Source organism: Macaca thibetana, chromosome 19, assembly GCF_024542745.1.
Source record: "Macaca thibetana thibetana isolate TM-01 chromosome 19, ASM2454274v1, whole genome shotgun sequence".
Taxonomy (NCBI): Eukaryota; Metazoa; Chordata; class Mammalia; order Primates; family Cercopithecidae; genus Macaca; species Macaca thibetana.
Window position 1 is genome coordinate 34,673,846 of NC_065596.1, and position 18,367 is coordinate 34,692,212.

Here is an 18,367-nt window from a genome sequence, read left to right on the forward strand (position 1 = left end):
GGCAGCTGTACCTCACCCCGGACTTCGTGGCCTAAGTCCTTCCTGCCGTTTATCACCCAGATACCTGCACAGACACAATGCCTTTGTGCAACACTTTATTGGGAAAGATTTACACGTGGTGACTTGTCATAGGCCAAGGGATGAGAAGAGGGTGCCAGGAGCGTTGGGGCCCCGAGGTGGCTCAGATGGAAGCCATGGGACGGCCGTCCCCAGGCCCGCGCATCTGCACCTCAGTTTCCCCTTTGTGAAATGGGAAACTTATGCTTCCTTCCAAGTCTGCAATATCGGTGCCATGAGCTAAAAGTGGAGCGAAAGACACAAGGAAGAAGCTTCCCATTCCCAGGACCTGCCCCCAAGCTCTGACCCCACATTGTGGATGCAAAGAAAGGGAATTTGTCCAAAACCCACTGCCCAGGGGCTCCTTCCGTTTTGGGGAAGTGCAGCGCTCTCTGGATACCCAGAAGCTGGAGCAGGGGCCCACGAGACTCTTGTCCGGACAAAACTTTGATTTTGTAGGAGTGGAGGTGGTCCCTGGGCGGAGGGCAGGGAGGACACCCCCAGGTCTGCTTCAGTTGCAGGCAGAGTATTTAGCTGGGGAAAAGGAAATTCTCTCCAGGACCCTCTCCAAGGTAAGGACTCTTTCTGGGGAGGAGACAGCGGCCTGGTTCACAGAATTCCCGGGACCAGCTGGCAGAGGGAGCGTCACGGAGCTTACTCCTCCCGGAGCTTCTCCGGGGCAAGGCTGGTGGGCTGGGATGCTGCCTTCCGCCGGCTGGGGCTGCCCCCACCCAAAGCCAGCCCCAGCCCCAGGGCTGCCAGGGCCAGGAAGTGGATACAGAAGTAGATGGAGGCCCAGTACCGAAGCGTGTCGGCCAAGGAGAGCAGCACGAAGCCCATGCACATGTAGTCATAGGCGCGCATCTTCAGGAACCAGTGCACCCAGTCCCAGGCCTTCTGGCCCCCTGGGCTCAGCCGCCCCCGCAGGGCTGACTCCAGCCGGCCCTCGGCAGCCAGGCACAGAGGGATGGTCAGGAAGCTCAGGTAGTAGCCCGGGTGGAGGCCGTGCCAGTAGGCGCTCAGCAGCATGGTCCAGGCGCTCCTGAGGAGGAGGCTGGGAGTCAGGACCTGCGAGTCCAGGTCCCCAGTGCCCACTGACCCCAGATCCAGGAGTCCCGGGCTCCAGCCCCTCCTCCCTCAGACCCAGGAGTGCAGGCCCAGCCCCTCCTCCCTCAGACCAGGAGTCCAGGCCCCCAGCCCCTCCTCCCTCAGACCAGGAGTCCAGGCCCCCAGCCCCTCCTCCCTCAGACCCAGGAGTCCAGGCCCCCAGCCCCTCCTCCCTCAGACCCAGGAGTCCAGACCCCACCTCCCTCCTCCCTCAGATCCAGGAGACCAGGCCCCAGGCCCTCCCTGCTCAGAACCATGCCCCTAGCTCCAGAAAGCGGAGGAGGCGATAGGTCTCCTTCAGGGATCCAGCCTCCCATACACACTCACAGTCCTATGAAGACCCTCTCCTCCTTTAAAGATTTAACATTTTATGTTCCACTGCCCTTCCTCTCCCAGGACCAACAAGTCTAATTCTTCAGCCCAATGGGTTTTTTTTTGTTTGTTTTTTTTTGAGACAGAGTCTCGCTCTGTCACCCGTGCTGGAGTGCAGTGGCCGGATCTCAGCTCACTGCAAGCTCCGCCTCCCAGGTTCAAGTGATTCTCATGCCTCAGCCTCCCAAGTAGCTGGGATTACAGGCAAGTGCCACCAAACCCAGCTAATTTTTGTATTTTTTTGTTGTTGTTCAGACGGAGTCTCGCTGTGTCACCCAGGCTGGAGTGCAGTGGCGCAATCTCGGCTCACTGCAACCTCCACCTCCTGGGTTCAAGTGATTCTCCTGCCTCAGCCTCCCGAGCAGCGGGGACTACGGGTGTGTGCCACCACGCCTGGCTAATTTTTGTATTTTTGGTAAAGACGGGGTTTCACCATGTTGGCCAGGATGGTCTCGATCTCTTGACCTTGTGATCCGCCTGCCTCGGCCTCCCAAAGTGCGGGAATTACAGGCGTGAGCCACCGTGCCCAGCCATTTTTGTATTTTTAGTAGAGATGGGGTTTCACCACATTGGCCGAGATGGTCTTGATCTCCTGACCTTGTGATCCATCTGCCTCGGCCTCCCAAAGTGTGAGATTACAGGCGTGAGCCATTGCACCCGGCCTCTTTTTTTTCTTTGTAGAGATGGCGTCTTGCTGTGTTGCCCAGGCTGGTCTCGAACTCCTGAGCTTAAGTGATCCTCTCACCTTGGCCTCCCAAAATACTGGAATTACATTGCACCTGGCCAAGTCCTGTTTTCTTGAGAAGGGAAGACCACTGGTTTTCTGGTTCTTCAAGAGTGTGGAGGCTGGGGCAACGGCTGGCGCCTGTAATCGCGGCACTTTGGGAGGCTGAGGTGGGAGGGCTGCTTGACGCCAGGAGTTCAAGACCAGCCTGGGCAACATAGTGAAACTCCATCTCTATTAAAAAAAAGAAAAAAGGGCCAGGCGCTGTGGCTCACACCTGTAATCCCAGCTATCTGGGAGGCCGAGGTGGGCGGATCATGATGTCAGGAGATCGAGACTATCCTGGCTAACACAATGAAACCCCATCTCTACTAAAAATACAAAAAATTAGCTGGGCGTGGTAATGTGTGCCTGTAATCCCAGCTACTCAGGAGGCTGAGGCAGGAGAATCACTTGAAACTGGGAGGTGGAGGTTGCAGTGAGCGGAGGTCGCACCACTGCACTCCAACCTGGGCGACAGAGTGAGACTCAGTCTTAAAAAAAAAAAGGGCAGGAGTTCGATTTGAGACCAGCCTGGCCAACATGGTGAAACCCTGTCTCTACTAAGAATACAAAAATTAGCCTGACGTGGTGGCAGGCGCCTGTAATCTCTGCTACTTGGGAGCCTAAGGCAGAGGAGAATCACTTGAACCCGGGAGGCAGAGGTTGCAGTGAACTGAGATTGTGCCACTGCACACCAGCCTGGGCAACAAGAGTGAAACTCTGCCTCAACAACAACAAAAAAAGAAACCAGGAGCCCCCAGCCTCCCATTCCTCTATACAGCCCAGGTCCCCTCTTCCTTCAGGAACTCAGGATTTCGGAAGCCTGTCCCCCTTCCTCCCTCAGGGCCCCAGGAGTCTCTACTCCTTTCTTTTTAGGGCCCAGTTCATCCCCTCCCACCCAGAATCCCTCCCATCCTTTCCCTCAGGACCCAGAGTCCCAGCCTCTTCTTCCTTCAGGGATTCAAGAATATAATTCCCGCCTCCTGAAGACTCGGGAATCTCCAGCCTCGGTCGCCTCCTCTTTTGGGACCCAGAGTCTTGGTCCCCTCTCCTCATACACCCGTAAATTTAATTCCCTAACCCTCGAAGACCTACAGAGTCAGGCTCTCACCCCATCTTTATCAACGACAGAGAAATCGCTGTCCATCTCACTGTCCATCTGTGTATCTATCAGTGAGCTTTGCCCAGATGGTGACCTGAGGGAGGTCTTCCCTGTCGTGGTCACTGGCTTGTCCCTCAGACACATCTGAGTGCTAGAAGCACAAAAGTAACCGGATGATTAAAAAAAAAAAAAAAAAAAAAAAAAAAAAACCTCTGGCTGGTGTGGTGGCTCACACCTGTAATCCCAGCGCTTTGGGAGGCCGAGGCAGGTGGATCACCCGAGGTCAGGAGTTCAAGACCAGCCTGGCCAACATGGCAAAACCCCATCTCTACTAAAAATACAAAGATTAGCCTGGCATGGTAGCATGTGCCTGTAATCCCAGGTACTAGGGGGGCTGAGGCAGGAGGATCGCTTGAACCCGGGAGGGGGAGGTTGCAGTGAGCCGAGATCATGCCACTTCACTTCAGCTGTAAAATAAACAAAAAGGATGAATCCTGTGCATTTTAAGGTGTTTAGGAGCATCCCTGGCCTCCACCCACTACATCCCACTAGCACCTTCCAGTTAAAACAAAATGTCTCCAGGGATTTCCACGTGTCTCCTGGGGGTGCAGCAGCAGCACAACTGCCCCCAGTTGAGAAGCACTTGTGTAAACACTGGGGTGCTCTGGGCTTTGACCTGGCCTCAGCCCCAGAGCTTTAAGTATCACCTGTATACCTGGCCAGATGCAGTGGCTCATGCTTGTAATCCCGGCACTTTGGCAGGCTGAGATGGGAGGACTGCTTGGGGCCAGGAGTTTGAGAACAGCCTGGTCAACACAGCGAGACCTCATCTCTCTGTATTTTTTAAAAAGTAAAAAAAAAAAAAATTAATTAAAAAATTTTGGCCAGGCATGGTGATTCACGCCTGTAATCCCAGCACTTTGGGAGGCCGAGGCAGGCGGATCACTTGAGGCCAAGAGTTCGAGACTAGCCTGGCCAACATGGCGAAACCCTGCATCTACTCTTGGCATGAGAATCACTTGAACCCAGGAAATGGAGGTTGCAGTGAGCTGAGATCACACCACTGCACTTCACCCTGGGTGACCAAGCATCAAAATAATAATAACAATAAATAATAATAAAAATTTTTAAAGGTATAATTTACACCTAATGCCACTCAAGCGTCCCCTTTCAAGAGCGACTTTTCCCTTAAGCGTCAGAATCACATAATCATATATCCAATAACCTCAGCTGGAAATCTAATAGTCACCTCAAAGTCAATCAGACTAAAACCCAAGCCCTGTGTCCTCATGCTTCTTACTCCCAAAACTTACTCCTGCTGGGTCTTCCCCTTCCGCCTTTAATTTAATTTAATTGATTGATTAATTTTTGCTTTTTTACTTTTTTATTTTTTTGAGATAGAGTCTTTTCTGTTGCCCAGGCTGGAGTGTAGTGGCGCGATCTCAGCTCACTGCAAGCTCTGCCTCCCGGGTTCATGCTGTTCTCCTGCCTCAGCCTCCCGAGCAGCTGGGACTACAGGCGCCCGCCACCTCGCCTGGCTAATTTTTTGTATTTTTAGTAGAGACGGGGTTTCACCATGTTAGCCAGGATGGTCTCGATCTCCTGACCTTGTGATCCGCCCACCTCGGCCTCCCAAAGTGCTGGGATTACAGACGTGAGCCACCGCGCCCGGCCTCTTTATTTTATTTTGAGACGAAGTTTCGCTCTGTTGCCCAGGTGACCTCGGCTCACTGCAACCTCCGCCTCTTGGGTTCAAGTGATTCTCTTGCCTCAGCCTCCTGAGTAGCTGGGATTACAGGCGCCTGCCACCATGCCCAGCTAATTTTCTGTATTTTTAGTAGAGAAGGGGTTTCTCCATATTGCCCAGGCTGGTCTTCACCATATTGCCCTGACCTCAAAGTGATCCACCTGCCTGGGCCTCCCAAATTGCTGGGATTACAGGTGTGAGCCACCGCGCCTGGCTATGAGTTTCTACTTCTTTTTTTTTTTTTTTTGAGACGGAGTCTCGCTCTGTTGCCTAGGCTGGAGTGCAGTGGCGAGATGCCGGCTCCCTGCAACCTCCACCTCCCGGGTTCAAGCCATTCTCCTGCCTCAGCCTCCCGAGTAGCTGGGACTACAGGTGCGCACCACCACGCCCAGGTAATTTTTTGTATTTTTAGTAGAGATGTGGTTGCACCATGTTAACAAGGATGGTCTCAATCTCCTGACCTCGTGATCCGCCTGCCTCGGCTTCCCAAAGTGTTGGGATTACAGGCGTGAGCCACCACGCCCGGCCTTTTTCTTTTGAGACAAAGTCTCGTTCTGTCGCTCAGGGTGGAGTGCAGTGGCATGATCTCAGGTCACTGCAACCTCCGCCTCCTGGGTTCAGGCGATTCTCCTGCCTCAGCCTCACAAGTAGCTGGGATTACAGGTGCGCACCACACGTCTGGCTAATTTTTGCATTTTTAGTAGAGACAGGGTTTCACCATGCTGGTTAGGCTGGTCTTGAACTCCTGACCTCATGATCCACCCACTTGGGCCTCCCAAAGTGCTGGGATTCCAGGCGTGAGCTGCCGTGCCTGGCCTGAGTTTCTGCTTCTAAAGGCTGCACAGATAACAATATTAAGCACAGAGTCTCCACTCAAGAAATACTGGAAGAATGAAAAACAATAAAAACGAATACGTAGCATGCACTTACCTGTCAGGCCTCACATTAAATACATTTCACATTTTATCGCATTTAGTCCTTCTATCTACCTATGACACCAGTAATAAATAGCATTCACTCCATTTAACACTTGAGGCAACTAAGAGGTCAACTAACTCCTCAAGGTTTCTCCATAACCTGGATGGCCAAGATTCCAGGAAGGCTGGCTGTTGAGTCCACAGGACTCAGTACATTGCTTCTGTCAAGTGAGGCTGACTTTACAGAAGTAGAAACTGAGGCCCAGAGAGGGGGAATGGTTTTACACCAGCATGCTGCCACTAATCAGAGGCAGGGCAAAACCAGGCTAAACAAACTACAACTCCCATGAGCCTCCGGGGCAGGAGCCCAGCCAGGGAAGCTGCAGGCTACCCTGGGGCTTGCTGGGTGATGTAGTTCTGCAGTGTCACCTGAGGCTGGTGGGACTCACTCACCGCAGGACATAGGAACGGGCAGGTGCGCTCTTGTAGATATACTGCGCCAGCCACCACTGCACCGTCATGTTCCAGTACCGCATGCCATCGCGCACCCGCACGCAGAAATCTGTGCCGTAGCAGTCGATGTTGCGGATGGTCTCATAGTCATACTCCAGGGAAGCCGCCTTCTCCGGACTGGGGGGTGGAGGATGAGGGTGGGGGACAGACATGCAGCTCAGCCAGGCCCCCTCCCGACGCCTGCTAGTGTCCCAGCCCCGGATGCTAAGGAAGGGATCCTGGCCAGGCAATGGCCTTCTGGCTGTCAGACTTGCTAGGGCAACAAGGGAGGGGGGCCCAGAGGGTGCCTGTAGGGGAGGACGATGGTTGGGCCGGGTGGTACAGTTCACTGACAATGGGCTGCTGCTTCTTTTGGTACCTAATGGGGCCTGCCACAGCCATGAAAAGCCTTGAAGGGCTATGGTTGCTAAGCTATGAGTCCTTTAAGCAACCAAGCTCAGTATGTTCAGAGAAGCCTCCAAGGATGGTCCCTTCTAAATCGTCGGACACTGCAGTTGCTAGGGAAGTTGTGATTATCATCCCTCATAACAAGGTGCTTCATGGTTGCTAGGGAGATGTTTCAGGCACCAGTGAGGTCCCCATGATCTTTGTTGCTAAGGAAAAGGCATTCCTTAGCAACAAGGCCTAGGATGTTTAGAAAGGCTTTTAGAAAGGGACTTTTTCCTGGTCGCAGTGATTGTTGGAGAAGTGTCACTTCTAACAATACAGTGGTTCCCTCGTCACTCATGCCGACAGCCCCAGCAGTGGGAAACGTTGGCCCATATGAAGCCTTGGTGGCCTCTGATGATGGGAGGGGAGCCATCCTTTAGGGGTGGGGACCCAGCAGATTTAGAAAAACCTTCAATTCCTGCTTGGATTCACTGGGGGGACATCGTCTCTCTAGCAGCTGGAGATCAGAGCATGGTTATTAGGGCAGTGGTAATAAATTCACGTGGGGGTGTCACTACCCCCACAACAGAATGGCAGTTGGTGACGACTAGGGGACAACCCTAGCAGGGAGTAGTTCATCATTTACATCGACGGGCTGTTCCCCCAGCTGCAGTCCAAGCCCCTGGGGGAAGGCTGACTGCAGCTGCGAGGAACGCAAGAGCAGTCTACTCCTGGTTGCTGGGGGTGCCATTTCCCTAGCAACACGGGGGCAATGCTTCCTTAGCCACAAGAGAGTCCACAGCTACGGCCGTGCTACTTGCCTAGCAATACCGGTGCTGGTGGGTGGGGGGTGGAGCCTCTCTGGCAACAAGGGTCAACCCATAGTTACCAGGGGGAGGTTTGGCTTCCTTAGCAACAGTGTAACCGTAGTTGGTAGGAATGGCATGCCCTCTGCTGGGGAACAGCACTGGTCAGGGATTGGAAATTGCTATTTCCTTGCAAACAGAGGGCAGCTGAGGGCTGCCATGTGAGGATATCCCACATGGGATGGAGCAGTGCTAGCTCCTAGCAACAAAGGCGCAGTGCAGGGGGAGCCATATCTGCAGCAACAGAGCAAAACTCCTGGCAAAAAGGAGGTGAACTACTGTGGCTAGGGATCCTGCTTCCCTAGCAAATAGCAGTGTTCCGTTGCTAGGGAACCGTTTCCCTAGCAACAGAGGGTGACCCACCACTACCAAAGGATGGCATCCCCAGCAAGCAGGAACAACCTGGTTCTGGGGGGTGACACTTCCGTGGCAACAGAGGGGTGGCACAGGGTTGCTAAGTTACCACCTTTTCCTAGCGACAGGGGGCAGTTCACCATACTGCGGGGTGACAAGCGCTAGCAACAAGGGGCATCTGTCAGTACCAGGGGTCTTTTCCCTACCGACAGGGGCTGGCAGGCCGTGGTTGCCAAGGGGGCGACACTCTGCTAACAAAAAGATGGTGGCCCTAGCCCCTTGCTCCCCGCTCTCCTCCCTGCTAGGGGCAGAGCCAGCCCTTGGAGGTGGGGGCTGCTGGGTCTTGGGAAGCCTCCCTCGCGCCGCCTGACCTGCTGGGGGGTGGGCATTGGAGGGTGGGGCCGCCCCCGGCCCGGGCTTTGGCGGCCACGGGGTAGGCCCCGAAGCCGGCGGCAATGCAGCCGCACTCGGCGGCAATCCAGGCCACGTAGAAGCGCATGCGGAAGGCGAAGAAGACGGGGATCATGTAGAAGAGGCGGGCGGGCAGCGGGCGGGCGTAGAAGGCGTCCTCGCGCACGGCCTCCAGCGGGAAGAGGTGGGAGGAGAGCAGGAACAGCAGGCCGAAGAGCGGGGCCGGCCAGGCGCGGCGCAGCAGGGGCCGCAGGCTGGGCACGGCCCCCGGGAAGGGCTGCTCCAGCCAGTCCAGGTAGGTGCGGTAGCGGAAGAACGGGCCTGTGGGGCGGGGAGGGAGGGCCGCCGTCAGACAGGCAGCTGGGCAGAGCTCCAGTCTGCAGGAGGAGGAGAGGGAGCTTGGAGGGAAGGTGGGAAGAGGGAGAGAGAGGGGCAGAGACTGGGCGCCGGGGAGACCCCAAGGGTAGGGACAGAGACCCAGAGAGATGGGGATAAGGAACGAGAGACAGGGGAACAAGAAACTCAGAGAGACAGAGACAGTGATAGAAAATTAGAAAGAGGGGCTGGCGCGGTGGCTCACACCTGGAATCCCAGCACTTTGGGAGGCTTAGCTGGGAGGACTGCTTGAGCCCAAGAGTTCGAGACCAGTCTGGGCAAAACGGCAAGACCCCATCACTACAAAAAATAAAAATTAGCCAGGTGTGGTGGAGGGCACCTGCAATCCCAGCTACTGGGGGGGCTGAGGCGGGAGGATCGTTTGAGCCCAGGCTGCAGCGAGCAGTGACTGTGCTACTGCGTTCCAGCCAGGGAAGGAGGGAAGGAGGGAAGGAGGGAAGGAGGGAAGGAGGGAAGGAGGGAAGGAGGGAGGGAAGCAGGGAGGGAAGGAGGGAGGAAGGGAGGAAGGAAAGAAACTAGGAGATAGTTGTGGAACTTTAGCTACATGATGGTGATCTGGCCTAGGGAGGAAGCAGTGTGATTCACAGAAGGGACCAGGGTTAAAATTTTTGTATGTTCACAAAAGACCATATGTTTAGGTCAATGTAGCATGGAAAGTTAAAAAAAAAAAAAAAAAAAAAAATTAAAATAAATAAATAAGACCACATATTGTGTGATTCCATGTGTAAGTACAATGTCCGGAACAGGCAAATCTTTACAGATAGAAAGTCAATTACTGGTTTCCAGGGATGGATGGAGGTTTGGGGGATGACGGATATGGGGTTTCTTTGCAGGGTATGAAATTGTTCTGAAAATACACTACACAGTGGTCATGTTTGCACAACTCCGTGGATATACTAAAAATCAGGGAGTTGTATGTTGGTTTTTCTTTTCTTTTCTTTTTTTTTTTTTCAGGAAATCAAAGAAGCCAAGAGTTGTATGTTTTAAGTGGATGACTATGTGAATTAGAGTTCCCTAGAGCTGTTATTGGAAAAAAAACTTTGATGAGGTAAACATTAATGAAAAATTTTTTAAAATTTCACATATATATACATATATATACACATATATATACACACGCACACACACACATATTATATATATAAATATGTATACATATATATACACTTTTTTGAGATGCAGTCTCGCTCTGTCGTCCAGGCTAGAGTGCAGTGGCGTAATCTTGGCTCACTACAAGCTCTGCCTCCCAGGTTCACACCATTCTCCTGCCTCAGCCTCCCGGGTAGCTGGGACTACAGGTGCCCGCTACCACACCCAGCTAATTTTTTGTATTTTTAGTAAAGACGGGGTTTCACTGTGTTAGCCAGGATGGTCTCGATCTCCTGACCTTGTAATCCACCTGCCTCGGCCTCCCAAAGTGCTGGGATTACAGACCACCGCGCCTGGCCAACATACATATATATTTTTTGAGACGGAATCTTGCTCTTTTGCCCAGGCTGGAGTGCAGTGGTGCAATCTCGGCTCACTGCAACCTCTGCCTCCTGGGTTCAAGCGATTCTCCTGTCTCAGCCTCCCAAGTAGCTGGGATTACAGGCGCACACCACCATGCCCGGCTAATTTCTGTATTTTTAGTAGAGATGGGGTTTCACCATGTTGGACAGGCTGGTCTCAAACTCCTGACCTTAGGAGATCTGCCCGTCTCGGCCTCCCAAAGTGCTGGGATTACAGGCGTGAGTCACTGCGCCCGGCCCTTTTAATTTTATATTTATTTATTTTTTTAAAATAAAGGTTTAAATTAAAGAGACGGGATCTTGCTACATTGGCCAAGTGGATCTTGAACTCTTGGCCTCAAGCCATCCTCTGGCCTCAGCCTCCCACAGTGCTGAGATTATAGGCGTCAGTCCCCACGCCCAGATGAAAAATATTTCCTTAAACTGAAAGTGGACCCTAAGCTGTGAATATTTGTTATCTGGGCAGCAAAAACATCAGGTTGACATAGATCTTTACCTCCTTTCTCTCTTCTCTGTGCTCCCCATAAGCTACAGGAGAAGAGAAGAGCAAGGAATCACTTAGGCTGAGAACAGCCAGCTTCTACCCCAAAGCAGCTCTGGTCCAGCGGAGGCGTGAGACGTAGACCCAGACACATGCTCACCCTCACAGCAGCAGATGCTAGGATGGAGGTTGCCCCGGGCAGGGCGGGAACATAGAACAGGCACTCAGGGCGGCGGAGAGACAGAGCTGCCGGGCAGGCCCACTCACCTGTCATGATTCCCACGTAGCAGTAACTGTAGCTGAGCGTCTCCATCAAGGAGGGCACGTCGGGCAGCAGCCCCAGGGTGGGCCCCTTGCTGAAACCCGAGGCCATTTCCTTCCTCTGGGCCAGGTGCAGGTCCTGGACTTCACTGGCCAGGCTCACCAGCTGGGCGGAAGGGGGTGGGCAAGGGGCCAGGTCAGACTTTGGGCCCTTCCCCACACCCATCTCCCTTGTGCTGCTGCCCTCTGCAGCCAAGGGGTGCTGCATGCTCGCAGCTCTGCGTATCTAGGTTGTGTGTAACGCCTCTAGCTGGGCAGTGCTCCCCAGGGCTCAGTCCCAGGCCCTCCTCCCCGCCTTCCCTGTTCTGTCCTTACCTGCTCTCAGGCAGTCACAGAGGTTTCGATACTATCCACACACTGATGATGCTCAAACGCTACCCCAGCCCCAGACCTATCCATCAAGTGGCTTATTGGCATTTAGACTCGGATGTCTCCAGGCACCCCAAAATGCACTGGAAACGGAAGACGATGTTACCCGCCCCACAAAGTAGATCCTCTTCTAGTGTCTCCCCTGAAACAATAGGCCACCAAATTGTTCAAACCCAAAACCTCCCTCACTCCCCAAATCCGATCTCTTTTTTTTTTTTTTTTTGAGACAAGTTTTGCTCTGTCACCCAGGCTGGAGTAGAGTGGCATAGTCGGCTCACTGCAACCTCTGCCTCCTGGGGACTCAAGCAATTCTCATGCCTCAGCTGGCCAGGCTGGTCTTGAACTTCTGGCCTCAAGTAATCGGCCTGCCTTGAAATCCCTTAAGTTTGACTCTGTTGCCTCTTTTCATCTCCACTACTGAGCTGAATATGTTGTACTCTCCACCCTTTCCCACCAGTCCCAAGGTCCACCCTATATCAATAGATCTCATTCTTCCAGCTTGTGGCTGGGTTGTCCATAGAAATCCCTGGCTGGAGTCGGACAAAGTCAGGAGAGGGAGGGCAGGGCTTTTATTCCCTTGTGAGATGGCCTTGGGCTGGCCATCACCCTTGACAGATCGTTTCAAGGTGGGTGGCTCTACTCACCCTTTAAAAAAAAATAATGGGGCGGGCGCGGTGGCTCAAGCCTGTAATCCCAGCACTTTGGGAGGCTGAGGTGGGCGGATCACGAGGTCAGGAGATCGAGACCATCCTGGCTAACACGGTGAAACCCCGTCTCTACTAAAAATACAAAAAACTAGCCGGGCGAGGTGGCGGGCGCCTGTAGTCCCAGCTACTCCGGAGGCTGAGGCAGGAGAATGGCGTAAACCCGGGAGGCGGAGCTTGCAGTGAGCTGAGATCTGGCCACTGCACTCCAGCCCGGGCTACAGAGCAAGACTACGTCTCAAAAAAAAAAAAAAAAAAAAAAAAAAAATAATGTTGGCCGGGTGTGGTGGCTCGCGCCTGTAATCCCAGCACTTTGGGAGGCTGAGGTGGGCGGATCACCTGAGGTCAGGAGTTTGAGACCAGCCTGACCAACAAGGAGAAACCCCGTCTCTACTAAAAATACAAAAAATTAGCCGGGCATGGTGGTACATGCCTGTAATTCCAGCTACTCGGGAAGCCGGGGCAGAATTGCTTGAACCCAGGAGGCGGAGGTTGTGGTGAGCCAAGATCGTGCTATTACACCCAGCCTGGGCAACAAGAGCGAAACTCCGTCTCAAAAAAAAAAAAAAATATATATATATATATATAGGGCCTGGCGTGATGTGATGGTTCATGCCTGTAATCCCAGGACTTTTGGTTGGCCTAGGTGGGCAGATCACTTGATGTCAGGGGTTTGAGACCAGCCCGGCCAAGATGGTGAAACCCTGTCTCTACTAAAAATATAAAAATTAGCCAGGTGTGGTGGTGGGCGCCTATAGTCCCAGCTACTCAAGAGGCTGGGGTGGGAGAATCGCTGGAACCTGGGAGGCAGAGGTTGCAGTGACATCACACCACTGCACTCCAGCCTGGGTGACAGAGCGAGATTCTGTCTTAAAAAAAAAATTTATTTTTTTTTGTAGAGACAGAGTCTCACTATATTGCCCAGGCTGGTCTTAAACTCCTGGCCTCCAGCAATCCTCCCGCTATGACCTCCCAAAGCGCTGGGATTATACAAGTATGAGTCACTGCACCAGGCCTACACAACCCTTTTTCCATCAAGGTACCACAACCTGAGCCACTTCCCCTGGGCCATGAGTTGGGAACGGCTCCTGCTGCTGGTCTGGGGTTCAGGCACCACCCCTTTTTTTTTTTTTTGAGGCAGTCTTGCTCTGTCACCCAGGATGGAGCGTAGTGGCACTATCTCAGCTCACTGCAAGCTCCGCCTCCCGGGTTCACCCATTCTGCTGCCTCAGCCTCCCCAGTAGCTGGGACTACAGGCACCTGCCACCACGCCCGGCTAATTTTTTGTATTTTTACTAGAGACGGGGTTTCACCGTGTTAGCCAGGATGGTCTCGATCTCCCGACCTCGTGATCCACCCACCTCGGCCTCCCAAAGTGCTGGGATTACAGGCGTGAGCCCAGCCGGCACCACCCCTTTTCGCTCTTCTACATCCTGCCCACACGGTGGCCACTCCTTCAATCATCCTAAATGCGCATTTCCGGCTGCAGCTCAGACCTACCCACAGCCGACAGCCTGTATCAAGGCACCACAGTCTGTCACCTGGACTTGGATAAAGGGATCCTTTTTATTTGGATCTCTTTATATAGGATAAAGGAGGATCCCTTTATCCGAGTCCATTCCATCTTGCCCTGTTCCACTTCAATTCTCCCTCAGCATCCAGAACGAGTATTTTTTTATTTCTATTTTTTGAGACGGAGTCTCGCCCGGGGAGGCCCAGGCTGGAGTGCGATGGTGGGATCTTGGCTCACTGCAACCTCCACCTTCCAGGTTCAAGCAATTCTCCTGCCTCAACCTACCAAGTAGCTGGGATTACAGGTGTGAGCCACCACACTGGCTCATTTTTTTATTTTTAGTAGAGATGGAGTTTTACCATGTTGGCCAGACTGGTCTCAAACTCCTGACCTCAGGTAATCCACCCGCATCAGCCTCCCAAAGTGTTGTGATTAAAGGCGTGAGCCACCGCACCTGGCCTAGAACGAGTATTTCTATTTATTTATTTTTGAGACGGAGTTTCACTCTTGTCACCCAGGCTGGAGTGCACTGGCGCGATCTCAGCTCACCACAACCTCTGCCTCCTGGGTTCAAGCAATTCTCCTGCCTCAGCTTCCCGAGTAGCTGGGATTACAGGCGTGCGCCACCACGCCCAGCTAATTTTTTGTATTTTTAGTAGAGACAGGGTTTCTCCATTTTGGTCAGGCTGGTCTCAAACTCCCCACCTCAGGTGATCCGCCTGCCTCAGCCTCCCAAAGTGCTGGGATTACAGGCGTGAGCCACCGCGCCCGGCCAGAACAAGTATTTTTAAACATTTAAAACTGGTCACGGCCGGGCGCGGTGGCTCAAGCCTGTAATCCTAGCACTTTGGGAGGCCGAGGCCGGCGGATCACAAGGTCAGGAGATCGAGACCATCCTGGCTAACACGGTGAAACCCCGTCTCTACTAAAAAATACAAAAAACTAGCTGGGCGAGGTGGCGGGCGCCTGTAGTCCCAGCTACTCGGGAGGCTGAGGCAGGAGAATGGCGTGAACCCGGGAGGCGGAGGCTGCAGTGAGCTGAGATCCGGCCACTGCACTCCAGCCTGGGTGACAGAGCAAGACTCTGTCTCAAAAAAAAACAAACTGGTCACATTGCCTCTTCTGGCAGCAAACCAATGATCCCCTCTTCCAGCAGATCTCCGTCCTCCGTGGGAAGTCCAAAGTCCTCACGGTCGCCAGCCAGACCTAGCATGGTGTCAGCCCTGCTGCCCATTCCCTTTTGCTCTTCCCAGAAAGCGGATGTGGCTGGTGCAGCAGGTGAACCCATCCTGCTCCCCTCCACACACGTCATCCCTACGGCCTGAAATGCTCCTCCTCTAACCCCTCTCTCATCCAACCTACTCCTGCCACTGCTGAGCTCCCGCGGGGCACGCTGAAGGCTGTGGAGGCCGCTCCCTACCTAGCATGACCGCTGTGTTCACAGATAAGCCTCCAGTAGGAAACTGTGACTCTGTGGGTCTGGGGTGGGCCCTGGGAGTCTGTTTTCACCCATCTTCCCAGGTGACTAGGAGCCAGACCTGGATGCCCTAGTTTTGTGCCCTTCAACAAGTACCTTTTCCCCAGAGCTGGTTTTTCTCCTTTGCAGAATAGCTAGCTACAGAGATTCAAGGACAGCATGTTGGTAAACCACCCGGCTGGGCCTCTGGCTCACAGCAAGCACCCAATGGCACCTACTGTTACCCCACATGGGTTATTTCCTCACCCCAGGAGGAGCTGGGAGGTGAAGACCTGCCAAGAGCATGTGAATGGGGAACCCCATGCCCAGGGCAGCAGTGTGGTGGCGGCCCACCCCCAGGGTGTGCAGGAGGTAAAATCCTGGAGCGGCTGGAGGGGGAGGTAAAGGGGCCCACAGGGAGGCTGGAGGGGAGTGGCAAGCCCCGAGTCTGACCTTCAGTGTCAGTAGCAGCTGGACGGCATTGGTGAAGGGCGTGGGAGTGGGCAGGCCCAGCAGGCTGAGGGCTCGGAAGAACAGGAGATAGGAGAAAGTCCAGGCCAGAGCCAGGGCGTGGCAGGAGCTGGGCAAAAGCAGGAGGTGCGTTGTGTTGGGCACAGAAGTCTCGGCCTTGGCCACCCACTCCCCGAGTCCAGCCACCAATCCTCCCCCAAATCTCCCCATTCATTCAGAGACAGAAACACAGAAGGGCAGAGAGAGAGGACTGGAGGGTGGATGTAGGGACGGAATGAGTATGATTGAAATGGGGAGAAGAGGCTCAGCCACACAGAAACACACAGCAACAGAGAAGAACGAGATTCAGAGAAGCTTCAGGTGAAGACCCTGCACTCCTCCACTTTTTCTTTATTTCCAAGGTCCAGGGCTCAAGAAGAGGGGGGTGGATATGAATGAATATGAACGGTGGCAGGGCCAGCAGACACACCATCCACCTCTCTCCATGACATGGATGTAGCGGACTGGGACAAACACACAGGGACCAGATGCAGAAGGCGGGGGAGGAAGAAAAGCAGATGAAAAGGCTGGGTGTGGTGGCTCACGCCCGTAATTCCAGCACTTTGGGAGGCTGAGGCAGGCAGATCACAAGGTCAGGAGTTCGAAACCAGCCTGACCAACATGGAGAAACCCCATCTCTACTGAAAATACAAAATTAGCCAGGCATGGTGGTGCATGCCTGTAATCCCAGCTACTCGAGAGGCTGGGGCAAGAGAATCGCTTGAACCTGGGAGGTGGAGGTTGCAGTGAGCTGAGATTGCACCATTGAACTCCAGCCTGGGCAATAAGAGCGAAACTCCATCTCAAAAAAGAAAGAAAGAAAGAAAAAAAAAAAACATGAAACAGAGAAGGGAGCTGATCAACAAGAGACAGCCAGACAGCCAGAGATGAGGCAGAAGCTAAAAAAGACCCAAAGAGGAAACAGGTTGCTTCCTCCTCTGCCCTCCTCTCCCTCTCCTCCCTCCACCAAATTCTCACCAGGGCTGGGCCTGAATGAGGGCCCAGGTCCCAAGGATGGTGATCAGAGAATGCAAAGTGTGGGGGCCACAGGTGAACAGGGTGAGCCCCAGGCCCACAGCAGCTGCCCCCCATCTCTTCAGCCCAGGACCTGCAGGGGGAAGGGACAGCATAAGCCTGGAACCTTCCAGAGGGTCCCCCCCTTTATTTTCCACTGCGGAGGGAGCCTGACTCACCGGCTTTCTTAAAGAGGAAGCCGATGGGGATGGAGATAAGAAGAACCACTAGATACGTCCATTCTTCAGGCGACATGGTCTGGGGGAGGGGCAGAGATTCACAGTGAGAACCCAGGAATCCAGGCCCCCTGCCTCCTCCCTCTTCCAGGATCCAGGAACCCAGCCCTCTAGACCCCAGTTTTTGAGGATGATGGAGTCCGAGACTCAGCTCCTCTCCTTTGAGAACCTAGGAACCCGGACTCCAGCCCCTTCCTCCTTGGAGACAGGAATCCACCCCCAGCCCCTCTCCTATGAGCGCACAGGCCTCCAGCTCTCCTCTCCTTTGAGAACCCAGGAAAGCGTGGGGATCTCCCAGCACCCAGGCGCCTCCTTTGCGAAGGCAGAAATCAAAGTTACTCCCTGCACCCATACTAGGGACCCAGATTTGAAGACGCCCCTCTTTTTAAAACCCAGAAACAGCACCCCTCCCAGACCCTTCCTCTTCGACAGCCCAGGAATCTAGACCTCCGAGACCCCTCTTCCAGCGAGGATCCAGGAACCCAGACCCCCTCTTTGGATCCCCCATCCCCCAGCCCTTGTGAAACCAGATATCCGGACCCCCCAGCCCTTGTCCTTCGCGAGCACTCAGAGGAGCCCGGGCCTCCAGCCTCACCTCCTTCGGAGCTCCAGACCCCTCTCCTACGGAGAACCCGGGGATCGGACACCCTTCCCTCCCCAGGCCCAGGCCCAGCCCCAACCCGTCCCGCGCACCCCAGCGTGGGTCGGATCCAATCCCCGGCAGATCCACAGGCGGTTGCGCCAGCCCCGAGCTCTAACGCGCCTCCGGGGCCGCCCCGCACCCACCAGCCTGCAGAGACCCTGCAGCCGTGTAACCTCGCCTTGCCACTGGGCGCCGCCACCCCGGCCCACCTGAGCTGCTCGCCGGGCAGGAGGCGGCCGAGCAGTCCCAGCCCGCGGGCCGCTGCGGCTCCGGCCACGCCTCCCCCGCGCAGCGCGCCCCCGCGCCGCCTGCTCCTTCTGGGCGCCCGCTGGGCCGCGCGGATCGGGGCGGGGATGAGGCCACGGTCAGGGTCCCGGGCGGGCAGGGAAGGAGCCCCAGAGCAGGCGACCGGAGCGCGAGTCGACAACGGGACTCGAGTCCAGGTCCACACCGGGCTCCGAGCCCCGAGAACGTGAAGGGGCAGGGCTTCGGGCTCGGAACAAGGAGGAGCCAAAAGCTTTGGACCCGAAGGGAGACAGACGGGGATCCGGAAAGGAGGCGGGGTCTGGAGCTCGGCGTGAGGGATGAGGCGCGGTCTCCGTTCGGGTTACTTCGGGCACAATCGGGAGCTT

The 18,367-nt window shown here is 54.5% G+C and overlaps 3 protein-coding genes across 7 annotated transcripts in view; 2 read left to right on the plus strand and 1 right to left on the minus strand.

The window, feature by feature from the left end:
- Positions 1–18,367, plus strand: part of RPS9 (ribosomal protein S9) — a 55,427-nt gene that overhangs the window by 21,701 nt on the left and 15,359 nt on the right. The gene's annotated exons all lie outside the window — the stretch shown is intronic.
- TSEN34 (tRNA splicing endonuclease subunit 34) overlaps positions 1–18,367 on the plus strand; it is a 35,487-nt gene that overhangs the window by 13,023 nt on the left and 4,097 nt on the right. The gene's annotated exons all lie outside the window — the stretch shown is intronic.
- MBOAT7 (membrane bound O-acyltransferase domain containing 7) lies at positions 81–18,289 on the minus strand. Of its 5 annotated transcripts, XM_050771915.1 has the most exons (9): positions 17,945–18,288; positions 17,036–17,114; positions 16,821–16,950; positions 15,786–15,912; positions 11,237–11,396; positions 8,542–8,902; positions 6,522–6,698; positions 3,414–3,555; positions 81–1,099 (listed from the first exon to the last, which is right to left on the minus strand). In XM_050771915.1, the coding sequence occupies exons 2-9, from the start codon at positions 17,109–17,111 to the stop codon at positions 908–910; spliced, it is 1,365 nt and encodes a 454-aa protein (XP_050627872.1). In that variant the 5' UTR covers positions 17,112–17,114; positions 17,945–18,288; the 3' UTR covers positions 81–907. The 5 variants fall into 5 exon arrangements, with proteins under 5 accessions (XP_050627872.1, XP_050627869.1, XP_050627870.1 ...); XM_050771912.1 differs by lacking the exon at positions 3,414–3,555 and having other exon boundaries at positions 17,945–18,289; XM_050771913.1 differs by lacking the exons at positions 3,414–3,555; positions 17,945–18,288 and adding an exon at positions 17,786–17,931.